Source organism: Ambystoma mexicanum, chromosome 12 (assembly GCF_040938575.1).
Source record: "Ambystoma mexicanum isolate Mex_15411 chromosome 12, UKY_AmexF1_1, whole genome shotgun sequence".
NCBI lineage: Eukaryota > Metazoa > Chordata > Amphibia > Caudata > Ambystomatidae > Ambystoma > Ambystoma mexicanum.
The window spans coordinates 766,633,804-766,646,943 of NC_090936.1; the positions used below are offsets into that span (position 1 = coordinate 766,633,804).

Below are 13,140 nucleotides of genomic sequence, written 5' to 3' on the forward strand. Positions count from 1 at the left end.
GTGGTTCTGTAAGCTCTGTATAATTGTTGACTATACTCTGTATTCGTCCTACATGCTCTGGGTCCTTGAGAAGACAACACACTTCCTAGTCTGTCATGAGGTTCTGCTCTGTACAATTAGAAGCATCCTCATCAAACAGATGATCCAGTGTATGTTCTTGCATATGTATGCGTTATGAAGATAATCCAAGGGTAAATAGTGATTACAGACTCAATGTTTCTTGATTTACCAGAACCTCCCATTGTGATGAAGGAAGAACTTAAAAGCAGTTCTTGAGATAACCAATAGACTTGAAATTGCATGTAAACCCAGATATCTCAATTTAAAAGCATCCCTGTATGTGTTGGAAAACCCAAAAGCCTCCTCCCAAGATGGTAACTCACATAGATCGTGTTTTCCATTTAGACCTTCCTTCTAGCTAGACATACCTGTTCTTTGGGCCTTTCCACTCAAAGCTTTGCTCACCTCATTCAGACCATAATTTCCTTTTTGTCTTTTGTTCAATATCTCAGTGGCTCTAATCCAGCTGGCCTTCTTCTTAATAATTATTGGATAGCCTTCATTGCCCTTCAAACCCAACCAACTTGTTTCCCAACGCGTGTCTCTACATCTTTGCACGTCTGCTCATAATCATAGAGTGAAGTTTAGCATGGTGTTTTTTTGACCAATCATTTTTCTGTTCTTACCCACTTGTGTTGCTTAAATCTCTACAGTCTTAAATAGATTGTCCTTTCCACAAATTCCAAGCCTCTAAAATGTCGATCTGTACTCTCATTTTCTCTTGACTCGACATTTTCACCTCCATTTTAATTGGTATTCATGCCTGCTCTCTTACCATCTTGCAAGTTATCTCCAGTTCTACTAGACACCTTCTCCGTGTTCCTCACCTGTTATATGTCCCATATACAGAATCTCACTTGATGTCTTTTTCATTTATCTAATCTTCTGTTTTCCCTACTTGTTTTCAAATGTCTACATGGTTTAGTCAAATTGTCTGTTTTACGTGGTTTCCATCTACCTAATTAATTGTGTCAGTCTCTTGGCCTCCTGGCTTCATCTCTTTTCTCCCTGAGAACCCCATTCTCCGGTATGGTTGAATTACTTAAAACTCTGTCCTCCAAAGCAAATTCATACAATCCCTATATTTGCCTGGTCAGTGCCTTCTCTTTTGTTCTTTGGTACTGACTTCAAACAGCTCTTGTACTACTGGACTTTCCAGCTATGTTATCCCCTCTTGCATTATCATCTGGCCTATTGTTGTAACATATTTTCTAAGCGACATACATCACTTTGGTAAAAGAACTTTAAAATGAATAAAAATAAATGATCAAACTCCATGTTAACCAATGTTAAACCTCTGGTGTTTCAATGTCTCTTCGAAAATCCATTGTTTTCTTCTACAAATGTATCTGCTCTGACGATTCAGAACATTCTGAGCAGTGAATAAAAAATGAATCTGAAGATAGAGCCTATGTGCGAGATATTATAGATTTTGGGCCAACATCATAAAGAAGTCGCATTTCAGTCCCGCCCATACATAATGCCTAGAACATAAACCATTGGAGATTAATATATCAAAATCTGAAGCCGTTGACTAAAAGGCATGACGAAGGGCATGTTTGAAGAACCAAGGTTAGTACTGAAATATTCCATTGATGAAATGTTTTGCCAAGCACACTTATAGTATTGGCATCTACTGAATGTATTATTCCTGTCAGTCAAGCTCTTTTGTTTTGCTATAGTCACCCTGAGTGGGACGGGTATGCCCAGACATGGGTCCTGTGCTTGCTAGGCCTAGGAATCCAAACTTCTACTCACTGATGACCCAACAAGGCTGAAAAATGCCTGTGAATGTTTGTGGTCTTGTGCAGAACAGATGTGATCAAGCAGATTGGGCTGGACTTTTGGGGTGGGAACAAGCCTGATTTGCAAATGGTCTTTCCCCTTTAGTAATGGCTTGGTGGGTAAATAATGAGGGTCTGGAGGTTACACAGAGCAATGACAGGGGTTAAGATTAATTCTAAACCTTCTAGCTCTAACCTCTTTTGTTTTGTTACAGTCACCCCGAGTGGGACGAGTATGCCCAGACGTGGGCCCTGTGAATTGTGGGCCTATAGACCCAAGCTACTCCTGACTGATGAGGCCTGACAAGGCTCAAACATATCTAGGGATGCATATGGTCTCATGCAAAAGGGATGTGACCAAGCAGTTTTGGCTGGACTGCCTTTTCTGGGGTGGGATCAAGCTTATTTGCCTTGGCTCTTTCCCCTTTTGTAATGGCTTGGGGGGCAAAGAATGATGTTCTGAAGGGTTGCCCAGAGCAATGCCAGAAGTTAAGATTAATTCTAAACCTTCCCGCCATCACCTCTTTTGTTTTGCTATTATCAATCTGAAGTTATCAGACTCACAATCTCACTATGTCAGAACTTCATGTGAAGACAGACTGACATGCAATAAAATAGTGTAACCTTTTACAGCAGCATATGCTTCAAAATCATGCTTCATGAGAAGTGAAAAAGAGATGTCACATAATTGATTTATGTCTTATGTCAGAAGGTGCTTCAACTGTGCTGCATGGAACATCGAGCTCAGCACAACCCCACTAGATTCACTCATTACGGGTGCCTGAGGTGGCCTGCAGAGGGCAGGGGACCTACAACAACCAACCAGGGTTGATTTACCGGCTGATCCACGTGATCCCAGAAAATAATTTTCAAACAATTCACCTATAGGTGTTCTGCCTTGGAACAACCAGTTGATGGCGGACGGTACAGTAGATTCTCCCACCTTAGGGGTGTCATTTTGTAGTTTGAAGCTCCCCTTGCAGTCCTTGTCCAGCTCCTTACCAGCATCCTGTGATCCTCGAGCTGCTGCTTTCATTGTGAAAATAGAACTGACTTCCTAATTCCTTTTTAAATCTATTGCATCTGAAGTACTTCTGGTTTACTTTGGGAATTTAAGTGATTTCCCTAGGGCATCAACTGGGGCAGACATCCAGAGCAAAGGGTTGACAGAGGAAAGAGTTCTTGCAATTATCTTTTCACTTTTTGCATTCGGTGATCTGTTTTTGCCCTTGTTTGCCACTTTTTGTAGCAAAACGTGCCTCATGCAAAGTACACAGCCAACATTGAAATCAAACTCCACCACAATACTCCACTAAAACCACTAATTGCATACACCTGCATTCTTCTCAGCTGCCACTCTACACCTGCTCACATGCATGAAATTAACAAACTCATTAGCACACACTCCCCAGATAAACACTTCCTTACAGAAACTCAGAGGGCCCAAACCTCACAACACTCCTATTAACCCTGAGAGGTTTCCCATACGCTATTTCAAACACCACAGAGCTCACCCAAAAACACAAGGTGGTGGCATTGCCATCATATATAAAGAGTCTCTCACACTTTGCAACCCCAAACACCCCCATACCCATCATTTGAAGCACTCTCTCTCAGTTGCTCCCTTCCGTCACATCCACACCCTACCTTTATCCAACTCATTCACCACCCCAAACACACAATACCAACTTACACTCCAAGTGGATTGACTTCACAAATAACACTCACAGCTCCCCAATATATATATATTGACAACTCCAACCCTGGTAGTTCCTATTCATACTGCAAGCCCATGCTAAAGGATTTCCTCACTCCACTCACCCTTTATGACCTCGCACAGCTCATCACCTACCCCACATACACAACTGGTAAAACCCTGAACCCTTCATTTTCAAGCAACACTCATGTCTCTGTAGAAAATTGAATCTCATTGTCATTATCAGAACACTTTGCTATCCCCTCCATGCTAACTCTAGTGCTCAAGATCCTCATACCTTCCATACATCCCCATCATCTCCCAGTCAGACAAACCAAACACATTACAGACATAGCTTTAGCACCACTCATAGCACCCTCCTCTTTCCCACATGCACATCTCTCTAACTCACCCCATCATAACACAGGCGCTTGACAAAAATGCCCCCCCCTCAGATTCCCAACACCCTGCAGCCATCACCTTAAACCATGGTGCAACACCTGCCACCTCATTGTCAAGCAGGAAGTTAGATGTATACAAAGACCCTGAAAAAATAGCCCATGCCTTGCTACCAGATAAAAACTCAAACACTGCTGCAACAAATATAAAACAGCCATAGGCAATGGTAAAGCCACCCATTACCTCCAAGAACTCCAATCTGCCACCAATCTTACACAAAATCTGTTCAACATTGTCAAATCCATCTCCAAACCATTATCCACATGTTCCACAACCCATTCATTACAGTATACAAATCCCTGAAGGTGTACTTCAACTCTAAAATACACACCATCAGTCTAGCCCTCCCCTCTGCTCTACCACTCCTACTTCCCACCTCCTAAACAATCTGATACATGGTTTCCCTTCTATCTCATCAATACAGAGACCTTTTTCACCCTTACTACAAATACAAAACCAGCACACTTCCTGGATGATGAATGACTACCTCAAGCGCATCCAATTGTATCACCACTGCAGTCCCCTCAGGCTCAACATCATCATCTCCGGTCTCTCACAAGGTACAATCCGCTCTGCATTCAAAATTGGACAAATACCACCCCTCTTCTAAGAAAACCTCTCTTAACCCCATACCACCTGGAAATTACTGCCCCATCACTATCCTGCCATAACTTGCAAGAATCCTGGAATGTTTTGTCACCATCCAACTGCAAAAAACTCATCACCACAAACATACTCATCCCCTTTCAATCTGACTTTTGACCTGTACACGAAACTGAGACTGCAACACTTCACATCATTGATGACCTCCACAACATTGCATACAAAGAACACAAAGCACCACTTATACTCCTCATCCTCTCTGCAGTCTTCAACACCATTGACCAGACCATTCTACTCAACATCCTATCCCACAGGAGGAAACTCTCAGGCACCATTCGTAACTGGTTCACATCCTTCCTTACTGCGAGGACACCCTTTCTCTCCATGACCCCTTTCCAATCCAACCCCACCCTGATCAAGTATGGGGTCCAGCTCGGCTCTTCCCTGTCTCCACTCTTTTTCAACCAACATGTTGAATGACTTGGACAGATCCTCAGAAAATACAAGGTCTATTTCCACCAAAATGCAGATGATACAACAACTTAATACCAAATCTCATCCACACCTGGACAGCCACTTATTAGCTCAACCCATCGAAAGAAAGAATGCCTTCTCATCACCCCCCCTCTCAGAAACAATCCCAAAACTCATCCCCTGGATCAAGGTACTTGCCACGGACAACTGACACATATCCCTCTCCACATCTATCAAATTACTTGCCTTCACCATCGAGGCCCACCTTTTCTTCAAACACTATACACTGCTGCCACCAAAACATGAAATATATAATTCACAATACATGAAATCTATAACTCCCTTGCCTGACAATCATCAACATCTACCTAACTCAAGGCGCCTTCCCCTCAACCCTCAAGACCAGACAAATCCTACTGCTTCTGAAGAAAACAACTCTGAACAATGACAACCTCGGCAACTACAGCTTCATAAACCATGTTTCCTTCCTAGGTAAAATCCTTGAAAAAGCAGTAGGCATGCAACTCCTCCAACACATTGAAGCCAACAACCTTCACCATATTCTACCAATCTGGCATTAGACCCAGATGCAGCACAAAACTGGTTACCATCAAGGTGATTGACGATGTCCTTAAAAACCTTGATGATGGCCATCCTTGCATCCTGGTTCTCCTTGACCTCTCAGCAGCATTTGACACAGCAGACCACCGGACACTCACCGACAATCGACATTGCTGCTTGGGGATCAGCGAGATTGTCTTCAGCTGTTTCAAATCGTACATTACTAATTGACATATGTTTGTACACATGGATTCCTCCAGATCACTAACTCTACCGATCTCTTGTGGAGTCCTGCATGGATCCATCCCCTCCCCAGTGATCTTCAATATTTACATGTAACCACTTGAAACCCTCCTCGAACACACAACATCCACATACACCAATATGCAGATTATGCACTGCTCTACCTCAAGATATTCTCCATCGAAGAAAATCCACAGGCTAAAGGCCTGGCTCTCATTGATGCAGTCATGGATGTCTAGTACTTGAAGCTCAACCCCTCCAAGACTCAACTCTTACTGATGGCAAACAACACTGAACACCCGGATATCCAGACCTGATTCTCTGCTATGCACCTCAAGGACTTCACATCCCATCTGGAAACCTGCAACATATCCTGTGGGTTTGACAATGACAGATACCTCTCCTTCAAACTGCACATAGCAAGGAACAGACAAATGTCTTGTTATCAACTTCTCTGCTTTGGAAAATCAACCTTCATTGCAGAAAACAACTTCAGATCTTCTGTCCAACTCTTGGGTCCCTCTTCACCCGTCCCATATGGTGGCAATGCCCTTTAGAAGGCCCTCTAGTGACTCCGCTGACTCCCCTGAGATGTGTCCTTTATGCACGACTCATCAAAGGACTGTGCAAATTCTACCACGTCACCATGACCATCATTGCACTGCAGAATGTACTCTGGAAGAACACTGTCATTGCTGCAAGAAGGAAAGGAAGTTTGTTTCACATTGATCAGCGCTCGGGTAGCATGTTGTACAAAACCTGCTGTGCAGAGGTCATTTTAGAAAAGACTGGAAAGTTACTGGGGGTGGTGACTGAAAGGTGGTGTTAACTTACCAGAGAATAACTAGTGATATCATGAGTGGCATCTGGGCATAGCAGGGGAACAGTAAGGAATCCATACTGAGATATATGTAGGAGGCATACAAATGGAAGAGGTGTTAAAAGATGAGGGGTGGAGAAAATGGGGAGGACATGCAAAAAAAGGAGAACAGAGAGATAAGGCGGGAGAAAAAAGAAAATGTAACAGAGTCGGGTCGATGATCCTGGCTTGGCTGGGGTTTTCAGTACATGCTGTTCAGATTTGCCTGATGAGAGAGAGGTTCTGGGTGCAAGCCAGAGCTGCATAGATGGGGGCGTGCTGAGTTGTCATTGTGCTGGGCTATTGTGGCCCTCGAGCCGGAGCCATATCTTTGCACTGAGAGACAGTAGCTGTGAAGGGAGGACGATTGCCTTGCGAAGCTGGCAGGGGCTTCAAGCTATAAGCTCTTGGTGAGTATAGGTAAAAAGGATAATTAATTAGGGTACTCCCATGATGTAATTAGGGAAGTGTCAAGTTGAACACAAAAGGGCAAGAACTAATTTGTCCTTGAGGTACCAAAGGACTACTGAGTATGCCTGTGTGTAAATTGTAAATTGTTGAAGAAGGGGGGAGTTTTACTTTGCCATACAGGAGTGTTGGGGAATGGTTGTGAATGAGTGATGAGGAGGTTTGGAGTTGAAAAGCTGCCAATGTTTACAAGATGCAATTACAAGTGTAATGGTGAATCGTGAAAGCTGTTTTTCTTGCACGTTTTTTTTCCTTTTGTGCTAAATGAGAAATGTTACTTTGCATGTGTGCCCATGTGTATAAAGCGTTTCTTAAGTGTTGGCTGTTTTTTTTAATGAATCATAATATAACGAAAACCCAATTCCAAAAGAGTGCCGTGGTTATCATTGTTTGAGAAATTTATTTTGGTTTCTGAAAAAGGTGCAAGGGTGTTTTCGTAGTGCCTGGTACAGTACCAAACCTTTCTGGTGTCTAGCCAAGGAGCCTGTAATAAAAGTGTAGTAAGAGAGAGGCGTCAATAAAGGTTTCTTACAGCGGCCACCCAGGGGGCACCAACCGTCCTCACTGAGAAACTCAGCCTCTCCAGGTACCTATTTTTCACCAGAGATAAGTCCATGTGCAGACTTGAACATTGCCAGTGCAAGAAGGAAAGAAAATCAGAAGGCAGGCCTTCTCTGTCTATACCCCAAGACTCTGGAACCTCTTCCCCATCAACATCCGATTCTCCCCCTCACTTCTACAGTTCAGGAAAGAGTTCAAGTCCCTCATCTTCAGGGAATGGCTCCTCCTTATCTTATCACCTAAGGCCCTACAGCATCTAATCCCCATCATGGGTGATCTGATCCCCACTGTTTCCTCCCCTGGTTATGTTTAGATCTATTTCTGACAATTGACCTCCAACCCCTGTTGTTAGTTTATTAATAATAATAATAATAATAATAATAATAATAATAATAATAATAATAATAATAATAATAATAAAATTAATCTTCCTACATAAGATCCGACACATCTTTCTTCCTGATGACTTCCACACCTCATTACAAGCACTAGTTCTCCCCAATCTGGAATATGGAAATCCTCTGCTCATTGGACTTCCCAGCAGCACCTTGATTCCCTGCATGCTATACAAAATGCAGCAGCTAGACCCATCCTCCACCTACCCAAACATTCACACATCACACCAGCTCTCACCTAGCTCCTGTGGCTCACTGAAAAATGAAACAGGTGGAGCACAGTATGCAAATAAATAAAATATCACTTACTTTTAATTTTGTTGACTTGTAAGTAAAGATTTTCTAGACCTTCATTGACGGCTGGGATGCTACTCAGCTCATTGAAAGACAAATCCAGCTCAACAAGAGTAGAGATGTTGAAAGCATTCCCGGGCACCCCAGCATCAGTAAGTTTGTTGTGTGACAAACGTAGATATTGCAGTACTTTAAAACTTTGGAAGTACTCATCGGGAACATTGGTGATTTTGTTGTTGTCGAAATACAGCATGTTCACTGAAGAAGGAAGTCCTATGGGCAACTTTGCCAGTTCATTGAAGCTCAAGTCGAGATATAATAAGGATTTCAGACCTTTAAAGGCACCTGAAATTGAATCCTCCTTTAGTGCATTGTAGTGCAAATGGATGACTGTTAGGTTTTCCAGGCCTTCTAAGACATTAGGTGTTATCTTTGAAATCTTGTTATGGGTCAGCTGAAGATCATCCATAGTTTTGGGGAGTGGCCCAACAGCCTCAGTTAGGTTATTGTAGTTCATGTGCAATTTCTCTAACTGTTTGAGCTTAGAGAAGGCACCTTTCTTGATTTTGGCATTAGACAAATGGTTGTAGTCCAAGATCAACCATTTTAAGTCAGTTACATTCTCAAAAGCATTATCTTCTATGCCCTCAATCATATTGTGTCTGAGGTACAGGTATTTTATTCCGGCTGGCACCATTGGGATACTCTTCAGCTTGAGATCGTCACAATACATGGCCGAGGGATAATTAGCTGGACAGTTACACTCTGGTGCACAGATTGCAGATGATGATGCTCCGAAAAACAAATTTGAATAGGAGTAGTCTCCTTCTGGTGAAGGGTATCCTCCACCATAGTCATCATAATAACACAGTATGCCACCAATCAACAGGAAAAGGAAAGGTAGACAGCTTCTATGCATTGCTGCAGCCAGTGATCACCCTGAAAATGCACACATTAAGAAAAGCAGAGAGTTAAAACAATGTACCAAACCTTTATTTTAAAATGCTCTGGCGTGATACTTGAGTGATAAATAACAGAAGGTATTCTTACAAATTACAATAAAACATATTATGTTGTAGATCTTCGAATTCCAGTTGAATTTTAGTCACCAATCAGGAGGTCATCTGTTATTTCTTTCTTTATTATTTACCTGCTTTTTTACAAAGGGTCGCATGTGAAAACTGGAGAGAGTAGGTCTACCATTAGTAGAACTATTGCATTTTCTAACCCATCCACCACAGAACTAGGACTCATTGGAAGTCAAGAAAAATGTATTAAAATTGAACCCATGTTATTACCACATTTTTCACTGTATTTTCCTATTCAAGTAAGGTCAAATGTGGCAATATTTGTGGTTATAACATATCCGCATAACGAAATTAGCCTAACTCTAAATAAGGCCTTGTGTCTCTCTCTCCACCCAGAACAGGATGGACTCTTTGCAATGGGGCATACATGTTAACAGAATTGCAGCTTAACACTCTTTTCTTATACATACTTTTACTATGACTTTTAGAGTGCACCTATCCTCAAATGCCGTCAGAATGCTTTAAAAAGAGAGAATACATGAATGAATACATAACAAATATTTTAGAGCCCATGCTTCAAACTCATAATGAGGCCCTCGGTATGTATCTAAATGCTAAAGAAGTCAGAGAAATATGCAGGCGGGATTACATTGATGGGTGATTTCTTTCTCCACGTCCTAAATACGTAAGGCCACTTAATAAAGTGACTATTGCAGTCCAAGTTATGTTTTTCAAAGATAATATTGACTTGGGGTACAAAAACACAAGCATAGTGCTGCCAGTGTTGTTGCGAGGATTAGCCTGCTTAGTTTTAGAAAATCCACCCTCTCCTTAATTATTATTCCTGCAACTCCCTGTTACTAACTCTGGTACTCAGCCACTTCTGTTTAAATCCATAAATGGACTGACACACACACACACACACACACACTCTCTCGTTCATCGCATCGTAGCACCCTTAGAGAGGGTTCCCTAATTAGTTGGCCACTGTGGGATTTAGAGAGTTGCCCAATATCGCCAAAATGGAGCGGCCCGGGGAGCAGGTGTGCAAGTTATGCAAGTGCATGCTCTCTCACCTGATCGTGGTGTGGCTTGCTGGGAAGCATAGTGATGTGAAGAACTTACGAGGTGTGATCGGCGAGCATCAGGCTGCAATGGGCGCGCACCCATGGTAGCAGACAGAGACTTACAGGTCTGCACTTGGAGTACAGCACAGTCCCATTTCACTCTGGCTATGATGGTGCATGATATTTCAAGGTGCACGGGTGTAGGGAAGCTGTATATTGATGTTGGTGCAATTGCTTGTGAGCATTTCCTGGTGTGGCATAGGAATGACATTGCTACCGCCAAACCACCCTTCTTTCATTTAATATCTCTTTTAATATGCAAGTACACCATCACTCCAATGTTTTTTTAAATATTTGTAATATCATTTCAAATATCAAGTGGGGACCAGTAATGGGAAAAGGCCTGCTGAGGGATGTTTTGTTTGTGCTGAGAGTCTTTCTCTTAAATCCACAGGTGATTTATCAAACAAGACAAAGCAATTTTCTCTTCACCCCAGACAGATCCACACCAGTGGTAGCCCTACTTTAAGACAGAGCTGTATTACTGATATTATTGATAAACTCTCCCAGAGACTATAATTCAGTGTACAGAGGCTCTACGTGGTTAGTATCATTTAAAGAAACAGTGTGAAGAGAATAAAAGTGTGTTTAAGGCCTTAAAGCACAACCTCAGCGGTAAGCTCAAAGGTGGGTGACTTGCCTGGGCTTTTTCCTAGCTATGATTTAACTGCACAAAGAGCTAGAACTGAGTTTCTGGGTGTGCCTCTGGCCTTGGCCAGCAAGCCATCAGGCAGGTGAGTGCCAGTCACTTCTGTGATCCATGAGATCAAGAGCATAAGAAAAAATACATTTTAATGCAGAAGTGAAAATCTGTTAATTTCAGTGCATATAAAATAACTGGATCTATCTCCAGGTTTTACCACTATAAACCCCTCCATATTTAGTTAATGATTTAGCTCTGGTATGCAAACGCTCGTGGGACAAATCGTGAGCTTTGTTCCCCCTCCATCTTGATTAAGACTCAGTCTAGTCAAAAGATTGGAATTTAGTAATCCAATTACACCTTCTCCATAGAGAATCATTATTAAGAGATGTAGATGGTAGTGGTATAAAACCATGTCCTGGCATAATTGCTGTCTAAAGATGGAGGAGAGCAGCACCTGCTGGAGGGTCTGTTGCATCTTTAAGGATGCAATGTTGAAAGTGAAGCCAGGATGAGAAGACTGGATGAATACCTAAAGCAAGGAAAGTCAATTGCCGAATTCTGATTATGTAGTTAAAATGAGTGCCATTTTTGAAAATCTGCTGCCATTAAATCCCTTGAACATTCAGAAGCATATTATTATCAGCCAGCTTCCATGGTGGTGAATTGTGACCCTACTCTAGTGATGTGGAAAGCTTTCTGTCAAGGAAGAAGCTGTAGGTGGTGGCTTCTAAGAAAGAGCTAACGATGGGCAAAATCAGAATACCACATGAGGAAAGTACTAATTACAGTGATTGGAAATGTAATTCTGAGTGGCAAACGTGCACCTCCTTAGTTTGTGGTATTTGAGAAGGCATTCTTGGGTGAATTAAAGAATTCTTGTCTAGCTTTGAAAGGCGATCATGGAGTCATGGGTGAAAATCAACTCTGCGAAGCAGCAAGTCTGGTGACGGGGCAGTTATCAGAACAGATTTAACATTTGTGAATAGACTCAGAATCAGGGAAGGTGATGTGACTCAGAAAGCTATTTGTTTTGGATGTAGCACAACTAGTTTGATTTCTTTCATAAAAAAAGGGGGTGCCTTTGGTTAATCATTTCAGCAGAATCAGGTTAAGTTTACCTGATAAATCTTACACATGCAAGGCACATTTGGGCATGAGTTAAAAACTGGATGATTTGGTTTCTTCCAAATCAATGAAGGTGATGATGCTGGGTGATAATTGGCCAGAGTCTACAACTGGCTCAATGCCAAATAGAGGTTTTCAAGCAATGAAACATACTTTATTTGAATCAGCAACAATGTCAGTAGGATCACGAAAGCGTCACGTATTGAGCAGTGTTGATATTTGAATAAATTGACTAGATTGTCACAATTAGTGACTAGATTGTCAGGTGACAAATGATAGGAGGAAAGAACTGTCCCCTTACTCATGGTTGTATGTTAAACTTGTCTCATGGAATCTTGCTGGCATTTCCCCAAAACTGGGTGACCCAGACTTTAAGGCCTTTGTCATAGAGCATGACATCATTATCTTGAAAGACATCAGGATGATGGAAGCATGGGTATTGGGTGTTTACCACTACAACTTGCTTTAAAGGGTAAGCAGGTGAGAAATCTGGGGGGGGGGTCTTCATCTTTCATACAGGACTGATGTGCACTGGGAAGCACACCAACAGCAACTAAAGTCAAGCACACAATGGTGATGGACATCATTCTTCTAAATGGGGTGATTATCAGACTTATATATGTTTATGCAAACTGTAAAAAATACCAGAGAAATATTTCTCTTTTTAGCCCAATGTTTAGAATTGCCCATTATACCTTCTATGGTAAAAATTAGTACATCATCTGTGGTAACATGAACACAAATGTGGACTCATTGG

General features: G+C 41.9%; 1 protein-coding gene across 1 annotated transcript in view; it reads right to left on the minus strand.

The window, feature by feature from the left end:
* Window positions 1–13,140, minus strand: part of LUM (lumican) — a 102,463-nt gene that overhangs the window by 30,274 nt on the left and 59,049 nt on the right. The window contains exon 2 of the mRNA XM_069629266.1: window positions 8,473–9,396. Within this exon, the coding sequence (XP_069485367.1) occupies window positions 8,473–9,376 (904 nt within the window). The 5' untranslated portion in view covers window positions 9,377–9,396. The remainder of the gene's footprint in view (window positions 1–8,472; window positions 9,397–13,140) is intronic.